The 21030-nt window shown below is 34.0% G+C and overlaps 1 protein-coding gene across 8 annotated transcripts in view; it reads left to right on the top strand.

Annotated features, from left to right (window-relative positions):
• CPEB2 (cytoplasmic polyadenylation element binding protein 2) overlaps positions 1 to 21030 on the top strand; it is a 68903-nt gene that overhangs the window by 35823 nt on the left and 12050 nt on the right. For 4 of the 8 annotated variants that reach the window (XM_055589120.1, XM_055589122.1, XM_055589125.1 and 1 more), the window contains 2 exons: positions 18105 to 18275; positions 19595 to 19684. In XM_055589120.1, coding sequence (XP_055445095.1) covers positions 18105 to 18275; positions 19595 to 19684 — 261 coding nt within the window. Of the gene's footprint in view, positions 1 to 7152; positions 7177 to 18104; positions 18276 to 19594; positions 19685 to 21030 lie in introns of all 8 variants that reach the window. The other 4 variants (XM_055589119.1, XM_055589123.1, XM_055589121.1 and 1 more) reach the window with 2 other exon arrangements.

A 21030-nucleotide genomic window follows, 5' to 3' on the forward strand; every position in this document is an offset into this window, starting at 1 on the left:
TGAAATGAGATGCTATTTACAAAGTGTGTAGAAACTGTTATTATATATTATAATACTTGTGTTTATGTTCGACTAGGAAATATACTTGTGATTCTCTAAATATGGTAGTCATACTTAATTTATTCTAGTTAGAAAGTTTACACAGTGAATTTTACTCTGATGAAAAAGAATAAATAGACTTTCATTAAAGTTGTTTTCTTTCTGTTGGACAAATATTGCATTTGGAGTCACAGTACCTAGCACTTCCATGACTTTTGAGTAGACACAGCAGGATTAAAATACCCTTTGCAAAGGTTGCTTCTATTTATTTATTTGTTTTTTAATTTTAAAGGTCACTTATTTATTGTAGAGTGTGTTCAGGGGGCAGGTCTGAGAAGAGGGAAGAAGGATGAAGAAGGAATGGTAAAGATAGTATAGGACTTCCTTTAAAATACATAATTAATTGCTAGAGTGGCTTGACACTTCTTCAACTAAAGCTTTGCTGAAAAAAGTTGGCAATGAAGTTGAGAAACAAAGAGTGAAAAAACAGCCAGTGTGAAGCTAGACCATGTGAACCCTAGTGTTAAGTAAAAATTAATATTAAGTAAAGATGGAAAGATAGGAAGAAAGTCTAGGCTACCTAGGAGATAGTCAAGGTAGATAGGATTAAGGAATAAAAGAAGAATTGAAGAAGCAAAGCGTTAAGTGACGTGACAGATTGATTTGTTCAACATTTGACCTTTCTGTACTGAGCACCCACCACATGCTAGCCTTGTCGAATCACTGGTTTATTTATTCCTGAGGATCTTCTAGGATGGTTAGAAGTAGAATTGTCACAGTATTAACAGACTCTGCACTCTAGACTGAGGTCATGTTCACGCCAGGCCTTACAGAGATCTAGCAGTCCATAGACTTTGACCATAGAGGCACTAAAAATTACATTCCAGGACTTCTTCATGCGGCCTTTTCTCTACCATGGAATTAACAAACCATATCATCATTTAAGCAGCTGGTCTCTGAATTCTAAATCTGTGATTGAAAATTATATTGTTGAAATTGAGTTTACAAAACAGAAAATAGATCATAATCTTTATTACTTTTATGGCTTGATTTATAAAATAGTAACTTTAGGTAATGATACATTTTTAATATGCTGATGATCCTGACTTCCTTAAATTCTTTTGGAACAGTCTGTGTGGTAAATAAAGGTCATTCACATTTCTATTTTTAACTTCTAAGAAAAGCTATTCAGTTGAAAAGTGAATTTGCATATGTTTCACGTATTCTGTTCAAGTCTATCTGAAGGAAAGTGCTGTATGAGATAATTTGTTAGATCATTCACAGATGTTCTTAGACTGCTGAATACATAGTAAAATAGAATGATTCAGAAGTATATCGTAATCACAATAGAATGTGTTGGTTCTATGTGAGCAGAGCTTAGTAGCCACACTGTTTTTCCAGTTTATACTTTCGGTTGCACTAAACAGTATTAAACTAATTGACTTCTTCAGTTGTCTAAAACCTTTATAAATAATATAGATGTTGAGTGTTCCATCACATAGTAGACCTAGTCATATTTTATTAAATATATATTTTCAAAAAAAAAATCATGTCCTGTGAATAGATGAAAGAGTTGGATTTGTTTGGAGAATAATAAATTTAAGGCAGGCAGGAGTTACATCTTATGGACAAATCTGTTTTTATTTTTTATGTTAGCATCCTTTACAGAATTCCATTTTAGAGTTATAGTACATACTCAGTACAGTAAGCCATCCTGGAAATTCTGAACTTCTGACAAGGGACCAGGGGAGAAAAATGATGATGAATCTAGGACATCAGAAGTGTTTAGGCTAGTAGAAACAACTGGATCCAGAGAGGAAAAAAGAATGCTTTGCTTATCTGGGATCCTTGGTTAAGAGGAAAAGCAAGGGCAGAAAATAGGGTATATTTATAGGGTAAGAAAGTATTAAATGTTAAGAATGTAGGGTTTTTTGTAGACATCAAGGTTATTGAAGAGAGAAGTGAGAATTAAGTGATATTAATACCAAACTTCTGCCTACACTGAGTTATTATGAAATATTATTGATTAAAGAAATTATAGCATCTCAATACATAGACCTGCTTTTTAAATTGTTGCTCTTTTTAGTTTGTCACAAATTTAACTCACTATTAGGCAACTGATTTAGTAATATTATTTAACCAACAAGCATAGCTGATATTATTGATCTTTAAAATCAATATTGGTAATAAATTCTACATCAGTATTTCTTCCATGTGGTGGTTTAGCAGTAGTTGGCAGTGGTTGGAATTACAGACTCTGGAGCCAGGTTATCTGGGTTTAAACCAAAGTTTGCTATTTCTAACCGTGTGACCTTGGGCAGTTTACCTAACTTCCCTTTGTCTCTGAGTCCTCACGTGTAAAAGAGAGACAGCATTCTGCCTGCCTCAGAAGGATCTTGCGAGAAGTGAGTGATTTCATTCACATGAAGTATTTAGAACGGTTCCTGACAGTAAAAGTCGGTTATGGTAATGGGTGATAACAGTGACAGAACGACTTTGAAAGAGTAAAAATCGTGTCTTGTGCATAAATGAAGAAGCTGGATCTGTTTGGGGAATATAAAATTAAGAGAAGACATAACTGGAATTTTCAGGTGTTTGAAGGAAGTTATTTATAGTGGACAAAGACTTACGTTACTTCGGAAAGCCTGACTAGAACCATTTGGAAGAAGCTCAAAGTTGGGAGTCAATAAAAGTAAAATGATTCCTCAAGCAGTGTTTCTCAAGTGTGATACACTTACCCTTTGTGGTACCCAAGATGACTTTTGATGGTTCACAAATGCACATTAAAATAAACACACACCTCTTACAGTTTAAGATCATTCCTTAGCTAATACAGTACTGGCAGAAATCTGTGATGTTCTTAGTGGTGCTAGGCTTGAGTCCATTAAAAGATAATATATAAACTCAGGTCTAGGGGTTATGAAGATAAGGCAGACAATGTAAAAGTTTTGTGATTCTACCTTCCTGAGTAATTAGCATGATAGCTAAACATGTAAATACTCCTTTTAAATAAGGGATAATAAAGAATAAACAGGGACTGGAGTAAAGGTCAGGAAGTTGGTCAAAATAGGTGAAACTCTGAAGTACCCCTGGCAAATCCGTTAACTCTGAGCCTCTGTTTACTCAGATATAGAAAAAGTTATAATCCCATACCTGTATGTCTCGTGAAGTTGTTCTTTAGATTTTTTTTAACAGATTTTAACAGCAATAAATGTCATAGAATATAACTGCAAATAGGCTCCTACAATAGACCGTGTTCCTCAATTCAGTTAGAAGTCCAGTTGACTAGTGAACACTGCCACTATTGAATAATTCAGATATTGTAGAAGAGTCTAGCTTTAACATCTAGAAATACCTTAGGGAAGTTGCATTATATAGCAATGGGTAGATTGTCGAAAAACCAAAGGTTTTACTGGCTAATGTTAGAATGACAGCTTTAATGTTTGTATTTCTAAGTGTATAAATCTTACATTTTTAATTAACAATAGTGAAAAAAAATATTTTCTAGAAGTAATACAAAATGGTGCATCATTGGAGTATTTGTTTCTATTACTGTACTCCCTTCACATGTCTCCCACGAAAAATAGCTTACATTTTTATTAGTACATGTGATTTTTCAAAAGGGGAACAGAGCAGAAGTGTGGGGAGGGGGTAGCAAGCTGGTTTGAAATTCAGATTTGTTGTGATTAACCACATACAGCCATGTTTGTAATCAAGAGCTTGTTCTATTTTAGGAGGAAATAATGTGTATCTTTTAATTAAGAAAATGTACTCAGTAATGAAATTGTCTTAAGTATATTCAGTCATGAAAATAGGAATCTTGAGTATGCAATCAGTTCTTTTTTTGATGCTAATGGAAGTGAAGTAGATCATAGCAGATTTATTTTGGATCTTGAAAAGGACTGTGATTGGGGGGGATAATGTCTTTAGCTTCACACCAAGAAAATGTTAACCTTTAAATATATTTCCAGCTGATTTGGTATGACCTGTCCCTTCCTCCAGTTGCAGTAATTCAGGTACCCCAGACTGTTGCTGAGAGTAAATACCTAAGGGCACAAAGGTCCTAAGGAGAAGGCTAGAATTATCCTGTTTCTTTTTAAGTAGCTGCAGGTTAGGATCTAAACAGATTATTGGTAACCAGGACCAAACCGTAACATCCCTTGTATAGGAAGGATCTTCAGGCTTTTCTCACGTCCTTATTACCTTCATTGAAAACAAAGAAATATGTATGTGTGTGTCTATAATATATATTGTAACACACATACATACATATATACATATGTATATACAAATGTATGTTAAATAGCCAGTTCCTCACTTTTTTATGATGCTTTATATATCTATGTACCTGAAAGTTAATACTCTAAGTACAGTGTTTTTATACTACAAATTATTTGCTTTTTTTTTTTTTTCTCTAAATCATATTCTAAATGAGTTTGGGAGGGGCATACTGCTTAAAGAAGTCTGTTTTAATTAAAACATAATGATTACTAGACCTATAATGATTTTCTTTTCTCACTGAGGATTTCTGATAATTCTGATTTGGTTACAGTGGAACATATCCATGAAATTCACATAGAAATATTAGTAGGAAAAGTTGAGTACACACACTATTGGTTAGCATAATGGTAGGAGATTGGTTATTTCCATGACAGGGAATAGGGAATGTTTCACATGGTTTAGCTTCATCTGCAGTCAGTTCTATTTTTGGTAATGTAGAGACTTGGAATCTGAGAGTTGTCCAAGAAATAAGGGCAATAGCTCTTTACAGGATTCTAAAATTCCTCAGGTATGAGATAGTTGGAGAAACTTTCTAAGTAATGTGTTCAAGCCTAGAAATGAGATGAAACCTAAGATGCTGTGAACATTTGTACATATTTTCACTATTTCAATGTTGACTAGCCTTAGCTAAGAACATAAAAACTAAGACCATAAACTGGTTTTGATGTCATTAATTTTCTCAATAGATCATGAATTATGTTGTACAGTTGCTAAGTCATGTCTGACTCTTTGTGACCCATGGACTGGAGTGCACCAGTCTTCCCTGTCCTTCACTATCCCTAGAGTTCGTACATTATTACTTAATCATAATTTTATAATATGACTTTAAATTTGATGAAAAGTTTTATTTTCTTTTGAATATTTGACCCTCTACAACCATGAATGAAATTCCCCAAAGCAAATTTATATTAGATTAATGCCTTTAGATAAGCAGGAAGCCCAACTTTTGATTTAAACTGTGAAGTGCTTTGGGGCCTGTTGACCACTTTGATGCTGAATACAATTATAAAGACTTCAGGGAATTCATGCTTCCATAGCCTGTTCTTGATAACTCCTTTTATAATTCCTAGGGTCTGATTTTCCATAGTTGACCGTCAGTCTCTTTGAGACCTTTTGTTTTTCTTAAGGACTACATGTCTCAGAAGACCTAGATGACAAAATTCCAAATGCCACTTCTACCACTACCCTCACCCAAAACTAATATATAGATCAGTTAAGCTATATATTAATATAATCTGTATATATACATAAACACACACAGAGGTAAGCTATATATAAATGTGTATATAGGTGAGGTAAATCTGCCAGGTTTTGAGCTAACTGGAGCTCATGGACAGGCTAAGTCTGCATTTATATAAGAAAAGACAACAGTCTGTACATACAGTATACGTTAAGTAAAGACAGTAAAATGCAGGGATGTTAATGAAGTTACTTTATATAAAAGACTAATACAAACCTTACATTTACTGGCTTATTTCTTGAAATAAAAACGATTAAGACTTTTCAAGTTTGGTTCTCCCCTTTTTATTATAGGGGAACTAAGACTGTAACCCTACCCTGTAGACACACTTCTTTATATTAAAGCCTTAGTATAATTTTTTTTTAATTTTGTAAAATCTCTACAATAGAATGTGTTTAATGATGTAAAATGTTTTCCTTTGACCTTTAAATTTCATACCTTTGGAGAGACTACATTTCTGACAACCTTTAATATATATTTTGACTTGAAATTTTTCAGTAACAGATTTTTCCCAGACCTAAAAAAAATCAATGAATATGAATTAAGATTTTGATTTTGACAGTTATTTTTGGTTCACTGCTAATTCTAGAGTAGAAATACTCATAGTATACTTGGATTTGGGAGCTAAGTTATTTAAAAACAAGTTGTAGATTTTATCAAACTGATACTCAACTAATACAGTTATGTAAAGTTTAAAAATAAAATAAAATTTAAAAAAAAATTAAATTAAATTAAAAAAAAATAAAAGCTTATAACCTATAAAAAAAAAAATAAAAATAAATTGCAGTGTTTTTTCTCCATGAGGAATCAGTAAACTGCTAGTAACATAGGTTGAAATACTTTCTGCTTTACACTGTTAAAGGTTTAACATATGTACTGTTTTTTGAAGATACTAATAATAGTTTGTATTGGAATCCCTCTTACTCCAGATGAGGAGACAATAAACACTTAGCTGTTATAAAGTGTACCAGAAAGATTGAAAGCATCATTAGTCTGTCATTGATCATTTCTTCACTTAGGCAAGTTTGAACATGAGTCTTGGATTCTGTCTATCTAAGCTCTGTAAACTTCAGCGGACCAGTTCAATATTGTTTTATTTTTTCACTCTTACGTGTCTTCCAGTTATTTTTCCATGCAGGGCTTTGCATAAAAAGTGATGTTGACCTGAATTACTAGTTGGACATTATATGCTGTGTCACTTTTTATAATAAGTAGAAAAGTAAGGATTCAATTCAAGTTGTCTTCATTCATTGGGAAAAATATTTGGGATGCTATTTAACCATAAAGTGTTACATATTCCTATCCCAATTAGATGAAACAAATATTATTCATGAGTTTTAACATAATTGAGAATAACTTTTGTATTTCCAGTTAATTTCACAGTTTTTATATGGTTCAGATGGCACATAAAAGAGTGCTTTGTAAATATTAAAATACCATGCACATGTTGTGTGATGATATTGAGGTAGCTCTTAAGACAAAGTAGTTCTAATTTCCAGATGCCCACATAGCTTTCCATGTCATAAATGTTTGTTTATGTGGGCTTATTTTTAGTTCTGACATTTTACAATTTGTCCTTTGTTTACATGCAGCGAGGAGTTATGGGCGAAGACGAGGTAATTCATTTCTGTTTGCTATGGTATAACTGTTTCTAATTGGGTTTTACTGATCAATGTTGTAATTATTCCAGATTTATTATGCAATGTCTGGAAACTCACTGAAAAATTGTGATTTGATTTGCACACTTACTTGTCCAAGTTTTGAACCCTAAATAGCTTAACCTTTAAGGTACATTTTCATACTAATATGGTTTTATTTAATAAATTTTTCCATTATAAATGTCTAGATTTTAACTTTTTTAAATCATTTGTGTATCTTTTAAGATAAACCTTCTGTTTATAGTGTTTTAAGAGATGTGTTTTATAGATACTACTGAAGGTGACATGAAATATGAATTTTCTGCTCTCTCAATCTGTAACTGATTGTCTTATCTATGGTATATAATTTATAGCTCTAGTTTATTAGTTTTATGTTTGATCCAGTTGAACATGGCAAATACCAAACAGATTACTATTAACACTGATATATGGAAATCATGTGCTCATATTTCTCTGGGTCTTAAAATAATCCTCTCTTTCTCTGTCCTAACACCACACACACATGCACTTTCTCTCTCTGTGTCTCTCTCTCACACATACACATACTTTCTCTCGCGCACAAGAGTCTTCCCCTTTGGGTTCTTGTTTTCTTAAGGAAAAGACTAGGACTATGCAGCGCTGCTCTGTTCAGCTTCCTAGGAAAGCAGCTAACATTTTCTGTGGCTTAAACTTTGCTTTTCTTTTTCATGTGCAGAAATTGATAGGAAGGAAAGTAGATGTGATGATGGGATGAGAAGAAGTAAAAGTAACTTTACACTAGATTATCCTCTAAGTGATGAATAGCCATACTACTTATGTGGTTGTTGTAAGTGCCAGTAACTGCAGTACTCATGGAAAAGGATTTTCCTTAGCTTGTAAACTCTTCCTGGAGCCGTGGAGGATAGATAGTAATAACAGTGCCTTTTAATAAATTTTATATATGTGTGCCAGCGCTTCAATTTCTTTTTATCTAGTCATGAGTGTGTTACTTTGAAAACAAACATGCAAAACTGTCACCATTGACGACAGAAACTAGTACTTTATACGTGTCAGTAGTATTTCCAGTTTTGTATTTCAACATTGTCTGAATTTAACTTCATTTTCAGAATCTAGTTTCTTGAAATGCTTCACTGACTCTCTTGGTTCTTTATTTTTCTAACTAAAAAATTAAGAGGATTTAGAGACTAATGACTTAGAAAACTGAAGCTGAATAACTTTCTAGAGATTGTTACTAGCAGCTGAGAAGAGGAGAAAAAATTGAGAATTTTAGCACCTATTTTCAGTTCTATGGACTATCTTATTTCACTGTGGTATTTTAATATGGAAATTTAGTTGTCTTGAAAAAAGCCCATTTACCAATCTGTGTTTTTAGGTATTTTTGAAACTGTAGAGCAATTTAGGATTCTTGTCTTTATACACGTTTCATCTTTTAATCTTAGTGTGATTTATACACCTGATTTGGTATACTCCAGTATAAATGTCATAATCTAGGAAGTTCTTCAAAACAAGGTATAGGAAAATCATGCTGTTTATCTTCTTTTATCTTAATTTAATAATTGTAGACTGTGACCATATTAAGAAAAAACAAAAATTTGTGCTTTACTCAAATATCTCTGTCCTCTGGGAGCCACGAAGACTTCTACTTCAGAGCTGCCTCCCAGCATTGGAAGAAAGAAGACTCTCACTTGGTTTAAAGGCTTTTGGTAGAAGCCTTCTGTAGCACAGACGTTGTTATACTTACTTGGCTTAGTTTAGCAGGAGCTGGAGTGAGGCGGGTAGGGCATGGTGGTGGATAACTTTTCCTCTCACGTTGTATAGCATTAGTAATTTTTCTAGTTGTTCCTCCTAGGAGTCTGCTTTTAAAATTTTAGATTTGCTAGTCAGATGAAAATATCCTGTGATAAAGCAGAATGGAAAAGAATATGAAAACGAAAAATATATATATATGTATATATGTATACACACACACATATATACACACACATATATGTATAACTGAGTCACTTTGCTGTACAACAGAAAATTAACACATTGTAAATCAACTATACTTCAATAAATTTTTTTAAAGTATACCCATTAGAAATAACTATTGAGAGGTCTTATTTGAGTTTGAAAGTACTTTTAACACAGTAAGTAATAAAATATATTAAAAAAAAACAAGCACATGCTAAAGGAGTGACTCAACAAGTAGCCTGGCTTTCTTCCTATTTTCTATTCACTGTTTCCTCTTCCTATGCTAGATGTTATAGCAGTATCACACTGATAACCTTTTAACTATCAAAGATTGCTTTTATGGGTTTCATATTTTAGATTTGGTCCATCAAAAGAAGTCCATTTATTTAGTCATTTTTCTTTTCTAAAAAAAAAAACTCTCATGTGCATCAGATCTGTTGATGTGGAATGTGTGACAGTTGAGCTGATACAATTTTGGCCAAAAAATAAGACATTGCTGTTTTTACCAGTGTGTGCTGGATGGACAGTATTATTTTCACAAGCATTTTGACTTTATAGTCTAGTTTAAGAAGAACTATTTTTTTCTTCTTTTGTCACTTTTGACTCACCTTTAAGCTCAGGCACAGAGTAGCTGTTTTCATTTAAAAGATTTCCCACTTGAGTGTAGTAAAAACTAAATTACTACCAAAATGAATGTGTATATTTTAATATCTTTAGTAATGTCAATATAAGAACTTTAAATCAAACTGCCTGTGGATACTAATATATGAAATATACCTTAGGAATAATCAAAATTTAAATATGCTAAAAGTGATTAAGAAAAGCAAAGATTTCTTCCCCTGCTTTTCGTTTGTATCCTGCCCCTCAGTTCATTTCAGTCGTTCAGTCGTGTCTGACTCTTTGTGACCCCATGGACTGCAGCACACCAGGCCTCCCTGTCCATCACCAACTCCTGGAGTTCACTCAAACTCACGTCCATCGAGTTGGTGATGCCATCCAGCCATCTCATCCTTGATCGTCCCCTTCTCCTTCTGCCCCCAATCCCTCCCAGCATCAGGGTCTTTTCCAATGAGTCAACTCTTCGCATGAGTTGGCCAAAGTACTGGAGTTTCAGCTTTAGCATCATTCCTTCCAAAGAACACCCAGGGCTGATCTCCTTTAGAATGCACTGGTTGGATCTCCTTGCAGTCCAAGGGACTCTCAAGAGTCTTCTCCAACACCACAGTTCAAAAGCATCAATTCTTCAGCGCTCAGCTTTCTTCACAGGCCAGCTCTCACATCCATACATGACCACTGGAAAAACCATAGCCTTGACTAGACAGAACCTTTGTTGGCAAAGTACTCCTCTATGTATTTCTGTACCCTGGGAGCCATAAAAAGTTCTACTACAGTGCTGCCTGAGGGCCAGGATTAGAAAGGAGAAAGACTCTTATGTCTATCTTATATTTTCAATGTTTATTTCATTCAGAGAGTGAACATACTGGTCTGAGCTTGGAGTAGGTTTGGAGGTTGTGAAAGAAGTGTGAAGTGTAACTTAAGCACTATCTCTCAATCTGAAATATTTCTGTTACTTCAGCCTGTCCTTTTAATACAATAATAGGTACAGGATTAAAATGCTGCTCTACTCCAGTGGAGTAAAAATATATAGAATTATGTTAAATAACAGAAATAAAGAATCTATTTTAGTTAGTGAAACTAAAAACCACAAAGCAGTCTTTTCTAGCAGGCAAGCCCAAAGCTTTACTCAGTAGATTTTAGTATATTACATATGAAATGGGAAAATGGGAGAAATACTTGTAAAGGGAATAAAATTACAGAGCTTTAATTAGAGTGGTTGGATTTGTTCATACTGGTATATAGCCATTCATATTCTTGTGCCATAATGAATAAGTATTAATCATACATTATACTTAAAATACTGCTTAAAAATTAATCCAGGATTTTCTGTGATTAGATTTAATTTGAACTCATTTGACTCTTTAACAGTCTTGTAAAATAGCCAGAGTAAGTATATACTCCCTAACCATCACTACTACCAAATCCTCTCATGATGACATAAAGGCTGACAATTTTCATCTTTGATAACTACTTTTTTCACCTTTTTATTGAATTATAATTTGCATGCAGTAGTATTGTAGAAGGAAATGGCAACCCACTCCAATATTCTTGCCTGGGAAATCCCCTGGACAGAAGGAGTCTGGCGGGCTGCATTCCATGGGGTCACAAGAGTTGGACATGACTTAGCAACTAAGCAGCAGCAGCATACAATATTACACTAGTTTTAGATGTACAGCGTGGTAATTCAGTATTTTATGGAAAATGGTCACCATGGTAAGTCTAGTAACCATCTGTTACCATACAAAATTATTACAGTATTATTAGCTATATTCCCTATGCTGTCCATTATTGATATATCTCTGTGTATAAACTGGAAATTTAAACCTCCTTATTCCTTTTACCTATTTCTATTTCGTTTATTCCACCTTCCTCCCCTCTGACAACCTCCAGTTTATTCTTTGTATCTGAATATGTTTCTGTTTTGTTTTGTGTATTCATGTTGTTTTTCAGATTACACATATAAGTAAAATCATACAGTATCTTTCTTTGATTTATTTCATTTAATGTAATTAATACCTTCTAGGTCATCTGTGTTAGTGCACATTGTAAGATTTCATCTTTTTAATGGCTGAGTAATATTCCAACAACATTGCATGAGTTCCCTTTTCTTCACATCCGTGCCAACACTTGTTATTTCTTGCCCTTTTGTTATAGCCATTCTGACAGGAGTGAGTTGGCATCTCTTTGTGGTTTGCCTAATAATTAATGATGTTGAGTATCTTTTTGTGTATCTTTTGGCTATCTGGATGTCATCTCTGGAAAAAAGGCCAATTCAGGTCCTCTGCTTATTTTGAAATTTTGTTGTTGTTGATACTGTGTTGTGTAAGTTCTTTATATGTTTTGGATATCAACCCCTTACTATCATCTGTAGATGTCATCTCCCATTCAGTTGATTGCTTTTTCATTTTGTTGATTTCCTTCACTGTGCAAAGCTTTTCATCATTTGACATAGTCCCGTTTATTTATTTTTGCTTCTGGTGTCTTTGCCTGAGGAGACATATTCAGAGAAATATATTGCCTAAACCAGAGTCAGAGAGCTTACTGTCTGTGTTTTCTTCTAGGAGTTTTAGGTCTTATATTTAAGTCTTTAATCAATTTTGACTATTTTTTTGTATATGGTGTGAGAAAGTAATCCAGTTTCATTCTTTTTGTGTAGCTGTTCCATTTTCCCAGCACTGTTTTTTGAAGAGACTGTCTTTTCCACTTGTGTGTTGTTGCCTTCTTTGCCATGCAGATTAATTGATCATAAGCATGTCGGTTTATTTCTGAGCTTTGTTTTCTGTTCCACTGATCTGTGTGTCCTTTCTGTGTCAGTACCATACTGTTTTTATTACTCTAGCTCGGTTGTATAGTTTAAAATCAAGAAGCCTGATACCTCAAGCTTTGTTCTTCTTTCTCAAGACTGCTTTGGCTATTCAAAGTTTTATTTTTTTATTTTTTGGGGGGTTCTATGCAAATTTTAGAATCATTTGTTCTAATCATGTGGAAAATGTCTTTAGTATCTTAATAGGGAGTGCATTGAATCTGTAGATTGCTTTGAATAGTATGGAAATTTTAACTATCACTTCTAATCCATGACAACAGTCTATTTTTCCATTTATTTCTGTCATCTTAAATTTCTTTAGCATCTTACAGTTTTTAGAGTATAGGTCTTTCACCTCCTTAGTTAAGTTTGTTCATTGGTATTTTATTCTTTTTTATGTGGTTATAAATGGGATTAGTTTCTTATTTTCTCTTTCTGATAGTTTATTAGTGTGAACTCAATTTTAACCCAAATATATTATGTCTAACAATTAGTTTACAAAGACATATAGGGTACTAAGTTTTAACTGATTTTTTAAAAATTAAATATCTTATTCCCTGTGAGAAAGGACAAACCTATTATTGGGGCAAAACATTTTTAAGTAATAAATAAAGCTCCTGTCTTAGTTCTTTGGAGAAACATTCCGGATAGTGATTCTATCTAATTCTACAGGTGGTGCTTGAGAGAGATCAGTTCCAGACCTATTTCTGTTGTTTTGAAAGTTTTTTTTAATCCTTGCATATGAAATAAAATTCATGCCATCACACTGGTGGGTTATTTAACCCAGTGGAGTGGCTGCTAGGATCTTGAGGCATGGGAGGAATATTCTTTTGTTAATAATACTACTTTGTTTTGCATTTGCTTTAATTTTTAAACCAACAATCAATAAATAAAAGTACAGGATATACATTAAAATCAAAGAACCATGCTTACCTTTAAGCTATAAATTGACTAATTTTTTGCACAAATACTTGGTTTTCCTCTCCTGCCTGTCCGTGCTGTGTTGCTGTGTTGGGAAACGTCTTTATTCTGGGCATCCAGAATAAGGCTACAGTCTGAAAAGCCAAGTATAATGATTAATTTTGGGCATATTAGCATAGCCACCAGTGTCAAAGTTAGTAATTGCCCATTACTTCTCTAACGGCATCCATCTGTGTTACACATACACCTGCACACGTAAGAGGACCAGATATTGAGGAGTAACTGTCAGTCATACAAGCATATATGTAAGTTTGTCTTTAGTTCTGTCTTCAGTTTAAGGATGCTCATAGTAGAGTTTTTATTATTGCTTGTATAGAACAGCAGTAGAAGTTACATGCATTCTCTAATGATTTTTTAAAAAATACTTTAAAGTGAGTAATTTGAATCATGATTGTATGGGTATGTGTTAGTTGCTCAGTCATGTCCGACTATTTGCAACTCCATGGACTCTGCCAGACTTCTCTGTGAAATTCTCCAGGCAAGAATACTGGAATGGGAAGCCATCTCCTCCTCCAGGGGATCTTCCCAACCCAGGAATCAAACCCAGGTCTCCTGCTTTGCAGGCAGATTGTTTACCATCTGAGCCACCTGGGAAGCCCCAAAGGATCATGAAATTATGATTAACATCATAAATGAGGCTCACATTTGTGGTGGCTGCAGTTTTTCTCACTACAAAATCTTTGCTGATTTCCTGGTTTTGGAGAAGGTGTACTTTTGAGTCCTATTTACAGGAATATGCATTCTGTTATGTTGCTTTCATCTTGAAAGGAGATCTTGGTGAGCTGTTGAATAGGCCTGGCAACATAGAGGCCATCTCACACTCTTTCACTGGCAGTGATTGGCCAACGTTGTATAGTCCTATTTTTCTCTTTCATCTCTTATTGCTTCTATCTATAATATTTATTGTAACTACCATAGTTACTTTTTAAAATTTTATTGTACATTTTAGGTGTCTTAGTGTAAGCTAATTTGCTTGCATTTGTGTTTGTAAGTAGAGCTTTTCCTAACTTATTTTATAACCCTGATACTAAAACCTGACAAGAATATTATAAGAAAACTGTATACCAGTATCCCTCATGAAATAGAGGTAAAAATTCTGAAGAAAATATTGATAGACTGAATCCAGAAATTTATAGAAATGGAAAATGTATCATGATTAAGTGGGATGTATCCCAGAAATGTAAGATTGACATTTGAAAATCAGTTACTATAATTCACCACATAAGCAGAAGGAATTAGAAATACCATGCATATGTGCATGCCGTAGAAATACCACAGATATAGAAAGCATATCTGATAACATTCAGCAGCTATTCATGATTTAAAAATCCTCTGAGGAAACTAGGAATAGATGGGAATTTCCTCAGTCTGTTAAAAACCATACATTTTGTGTTGATTGATGTCTGCTTTTTCATACTTAGTATTGGTAATTTTAGTTTTCTTTTTTATTCTTTCTTAGAAAGTATTTTTGAAGTACATGGAAGGCATAATTATTTAGTGGTTCTTCTTTTATAGTCATGTTAATTTGGGTTACAGGGAAGGATAATTGGAAAGATGAAAAACAGTATTTTTGTTGATGATATGTGTTTAGTTAACTCCTCTTTTAAATGAGTATTTAACTCTAGAGCCTTTATGGCTTCTAGAAGGAAAGTGGTCGTGATTTCCCAGCAATAAAGATTATCATGAGTATGGCCAGTATATGACATATTTCCAGCCTTTTCATTGTATCTTTTGTTCATCTGAACTTTGGTTAATAGATTTGAGACATAGATTACACTTAGATCTTTGATAGTTACTATATTAACTGTGGTATTTTAGACAGTATCTATAGTTAGAATACTATAGTTAGTAATGCAGAATAGGGCTTCCCTTGTGGCTCAGCTGGTAAAAAATCAGCCTGCAATGCCGGAGACTTGGGTTCGATCCCTGGGTTGGGAAGATTCCCCTGGAGAAGGGAAAGGCTGCCTACTCCAGTATTCTGGCCTGGAGAATACAGAAAAATTCATTTTATACTTAAAATATTATAGTTAAGAGAAAAATTTTAAGTCATTTGGGTCACCTCTCTGATATTGCTTATATCGTGATTTTCTTTATCACTGCATTCAGTATTTCTGTTTAAGTATTGGCATGTCTGAAATAAGTATAAAATTTGGATTTATCGTTTTAATCAAAAACTAAATATTGAGGTTGTTTCTCTACCTCATCTTATTCTTCTTAAAATATAGAATTATTCATTTAAAGTCCAACCATAGAAAGTTGAACTAGTTATTCATAATTAATATTACTTGTGATGGTTCTTGATGAGGTTCTCTCTAAGGAAAATAGTTGCATTTTGAAGAGCTTTCTTTCTATTGATCACAAGGAGTATTGACATTTGTTTTTCATGGTCTTTATTCCTGATAGCAAAGGTATTGGGAAAGTTAAATATTCATAGACTTACTCAGTGAACATGGGTATATTTCAGAACATCTTGTTAAATTGAATTTGAATATGCAGAATAATTTGTTTCCTATACCAAATATGATCTTTCCCCCTATTTTTGATCTTATAAAATTAAAATTCTTATTTCTAACATCTAGCTAGCTATAGCTCACAGACATGTCACCCCCTCCTCAGCCCAACAGCCCCAGTTCGATGCAGGCCATCACATTTCAGGCTGTCTTTGTTATATCATTTGCATCATTACGTACCATACTTTTCAAGATGATAGCACATTAATGGCACTTTATATTGAATATTTATAGTTTATATTAAGACATACTATAGATTATAAACATTTTCTCCTCATTTAAAAAATCCTTTACTCCATCTTGAAGGAAAAAAAAAAAAACCTTGCCTACATCCTTATTTTCTTTTTCTTTCTGTAATAAACTTCTTCGATGTCTGTACTTCACAAAACTCTACCAGCAGCTTTACTAATGCTACTGCCTTCAAAGATCATGCATGTCTTCGACTTGTCATTTTTCTCAAATCATTATCTTAACATCTCACATTGTTCTTCATTGCTTTTTTTATTCTTTCATTTCTCCCTTGTAAGTTTCCTGAGGTACTCTCCTTATCATTTCTCACTGGGGTTCTTATCAGTGATGTTATAAAGAACATTAAGCTCTCACCAGTTTACTGGTGAGTTGACCCCAAATGTGACTCTTCTCCTTTCTCCACATTTCTGAACATCTCAGATGTGAAGCTGGTGAACTTTCACATGTCTAAGACACAGTTCCCTTTCCTGTGGCAGTTTCAGGTCTTTACTCTCCTTATATTTATTTAGTTAATGATTTTTACCACTCATATTCTAAAACCTTTTGATTCCTCCTTTCCATTCTTTTTTTGTTTCATTTCCCATCTACTTTTCACTGCTTCAGGTACCTCCAACTGTCCATCCTTCCTGAATTTTTTGAAGGACTTCTGATTGGCTCATTTCTCACCACATTAACCATATTTGCCAAAAATACAGGAAAAGTTATTATCGTGCTTGAGCGCCTGTTTTTTGTTTGTTCCTTTTTGTTTTGTCACTGACTAAATAAAATATGTCCTTTAGCCTGGCATTCAAGGTTAAGTGTTCTGTCTAGCCCAGGGTGCTTTTCTAGCTTTTATTTTCCTTTTTTCCAACATGTTTCAGCCAACATGACTTTTATTTCTTAAATAAATTCATTTTTTCCTTCTCTCTCTTATGTTTCTCCTTCCACTTGAAATATTTATTCAAAACCATTTTCTTACAAATAGTCTACTAGCCTACGTTTTCTTAACTCTATTTTCCCGTTACCACAACTGCTATCCAGTTTCACTTGGGGATTTAAGAAATTGCCTGTTTATTAGCCAGGTTACTCCCTTCCTCCAGCACACTTCCTCTGAAGCACTTTAGAGACTGTTTTACCAGGTCATCTTACTTACTTATTTATTGTGATCCCCACAGAATCCAGCATCAGGATTGCTACAGAGGATTATATAGTCTGTTCTTGTACAAGGGTGTGTCCTGAAGGGTGGGCTCAGGTGGGGATCGAAGTCCTGGAGGGGAGCCTCTTCTGTTTTGCACGTGTGCAGAATCTCTGTCCACCCTGTCATGTAACTGACACACATGCAATACATCAAGATCTTATATGCAAGTATAACTTGGTACTTTCATCCTTCATTACTATGGTCTGCAAGTGTTTTGTTGTTGTTGTTTTCTTATCAGTTTAGTCTGTGTCGTTTCTGTCTGCCACCAATTTCTAAAAGGTTTCTTCGATTACATATGCAGTTTAACCATCCCCATACAGCAGATTCTTGCTGTTTTCCATAAAAAATCGAAGTGATCTAGTGTTTGTTCATGACATAATTGTTATCATATGGCCATGTTTATTTCTAACTCATCCCTCAAACAACGTCTCTCTTGAATTCAGGTAATTGAACTTTTAAGCTATCTGAATGTTCCTTAATTTTTGATACCTATGTCACTTTCACTTTTTATTTTTTCACTTTCATTTTCAAGCCTTTAATTGTTGCTCTTTTTATTCCTGACTTTTATCACTTTCTTAGATCTGAGATTCAGGTTATATTTGTTCTTATATTTTAGGTCGTTCTTCCCTCTTTCCAATAGATGATGGCTTGCTGGATGATGGGCATAATGATCAAGTTGGTGTTTTAAATTCACCCACATGTTACTCAGCTCATCAGAATGGAGAGCGAATAGAACGTTTCTCTCGAAAAGTTTTTGTTGGTGGTCTTCCTCCAGACATTGATGAAGGTAAAATGATGACTTGTGATACTAAAGAAAAAAACCTGAAATATAGTGTGAATGGGGATCTAAGTGTGTTTCTTTACTTTGTATATTTTACATATTGTTACTGTGAGCATTTTTTTATAAATCAGATTTTCATTTAGTTCATATCTGTTATTTTTAAAATATAGAACATATTTAATTACATTAAACTTTATATTTTATATATTTATTTAAAACTTTAAAAAACTTTTTGTATGACCATAACACATATGACCAAACTTTTTGTATATATGTAACTTAATCGTACATAAAAACTTTTCATATGACTGTAATGCATGCACGCACATGCACACACACACACAATGAATTAAAGGTAACCAACCATGCAGCTTTAATGTATAAGAATCAAAAATTAAACTTAAGTGTAAATGTACTTTTAGAGACAGATAAGAGACTATACAACCTAAACAAGGAATGGAAACAGTACATAAACAGAAAATTCAGATTTTATAAAGAATAATAAGCATATGTAAAAATTATCCTGTGTAATAATAACTAAAGAAAGATAATTCAAGATAAATGTAAAATACTGAAACTAATACTTGTGAGACTATGGGAAATATGCCACTCTCGTTTACAGTGTAATAATAGAGAAAATAGTACTACATTTTGGGAATTTTTTTCAGTTATAATTCAAATATCCACAGACTTATTCTGTATACTAGTCTGTACCAAAAAGTTTCCATGTGATAAATAAGTATGAACGTGTCATTGAATTTGACCTGTACATCTTTCAGTGAAACTACCAGGCATGTATAGACCCTAGTATATTTTAGAAATATTAAGGCTTTATGTGTCTTGTTCAGCAGACTTTTTTTTCCCTACAGTATGTTACTTTATCAAGATCTTTATGGATCTTTAATTTGATATAATGTCGGCATGTTTTTCAAGTCAGTGTTATTTATGATTGCTATACTGTCAATCCCTTAGTGTCCATACGGTATTATATAATATTTTAGAAGTCATGCCGAACTGATTATTCTAACCAATATGCTGCTTAAAAACTACTTTGACTAACTAGATTAAATTTTATGTATCATTTTAATGAGGATATTAGACATTTTTTCTAGCATTTCTATTTTTGGGCTTATATTTATATTGTCTTGGGCTATATGGTACTTTAAAATATTAAATCTTAACATGTTTCTAGTATTTATATTCTAGTTTATCTTAGGCTATTTGGCACTTTAAAATATTAAATCTTTTAAAATAACAAAATACAGGATTTTTTAGAATGAATCATTAAAATTAATTCCTAATGCATGTTACTGTACTTTCTTAAGATGAAATAACTGCTAGCTTCAGAAGATTTGGGCCTTTGGTCGTGGATTGGCCTCATAAAGCAGAAAGCAAGTCCTATTTTCCACCAAAAGGTAAGAGGGTTTTTTTGTTACTATTTGCTAAGGAATAAGTTATATGAGAGCTGAAAAAACAATTCATCTTCCCTAGTGGCTGAAACGGTTAAGAATCTGCCTGCAATGCAGGAGACCTAGGTTCAATCCCTGGGTTGGGAAGACCCCCTGGAGAAGAGAATGGCTACCTTCTCCAGTGTTCTTGCCTAGAGAATTCCATGGACAGAGGAGCCTGGCAAGCCACAGTCCTTTCCCTTTCACAAAGAAATAATATCAATTACTCTGTGTTTTCTTTTAGAATTGAATATGAGTACATCTTTGTATAAAAACTAATAGAGTAATTTGTAGAGGTCGGTAACAATGTATCGAGTGAGGCAGAATGTTTCTGAAAACTGTTGCACTTCAAGGCAGTCAAGAATCATCATAGACTTGCTATGCCTTCTCTATAATGATTTGATAATGATTTCAAAGGCTTGTATCAACAAATATTTGAGTCTTTTTTCTGCCTAAGGTATCCTTCTCAGTAGCTTGGGCATAGACATATAAAAAAGTGTCTCCGCTCAGTGAAATTAAGAAATGTATCATCAGTTCAGTCACTCAGTGGTGCCAGGCCTCCCTGTCCATCACCAGCTCCTGGAGTTTACCCGAACTCATGTCCATTGAGTCGGTGATACCATCCAACCACCTCATCCTCTGTCATCCCCTTCTCCTCCTGCCCTCAATCTTTCTCAGCATCAGGGTCTTTTCACATGAGTCAGCTCCTCGCATCAGGCGGCCAAAGTATTGGAGTTTCAGCTTCAACATCAGTCCTTCCAATAAACACCCAGGACTGATCTCCTTTAGGATGGACTGGTTGGATCTCCTTGCAGTCCAAGGGACTCTCAAGAGTCTTCTCCAACACCACAGTTCAAAAGCAGCAATTCTTCTGCACTAAGCTTTGTTTATAATCCAACTGTCACATCCATACATGACCACTGGAAAAACCATAGCCTTGACTAGACAGACCTTTGTTGGCAAAGTGATGTCTCTGCTGTTTAATATGCCGTCTAGGTTGGTCATAACTTTCCTTCCAAGGAGTAAGCATCTTTTAATTTCATGGCTGCATTCACCATCTGCAGTGATTTTCCACTGTTTCCCCATCTGTTTGCCATGAAGTGATGGAACCAGAAACCATGATCTTCATTTTCTGAATGTTAGAGCTTTAAGCCAACTTTTTCACCCTCCTCTTTAACTTCCATCAAGAGGCTCTTTAGTTTTCTTCACTTTCTGCCATAAGGGTAGTGTCATCTGCATATCTGAGGTTATTAAGAAATGCATGAAGTGAGAATAAAATACAAACCCATGAATATTTCAAGTTGTCCTTAAGT

This window comes from Bubalus kerabau, chromosome 7 (assembly GCF_029407905.1).
Source record: "Bubalus kerabau isolate K-KA32 ecotype Philippines breed swamp buffalo chromosome 7, PCC_UOA_SB_1v2, whole genome shotgun sequence".
In the NCBI taxonomy this organism is placed as follows: Eukaryota; Metazoa; Chordata; class Mammalia; order Artiodactyla; family Bovidae; genus Bubalus; species Bubalus kerabau.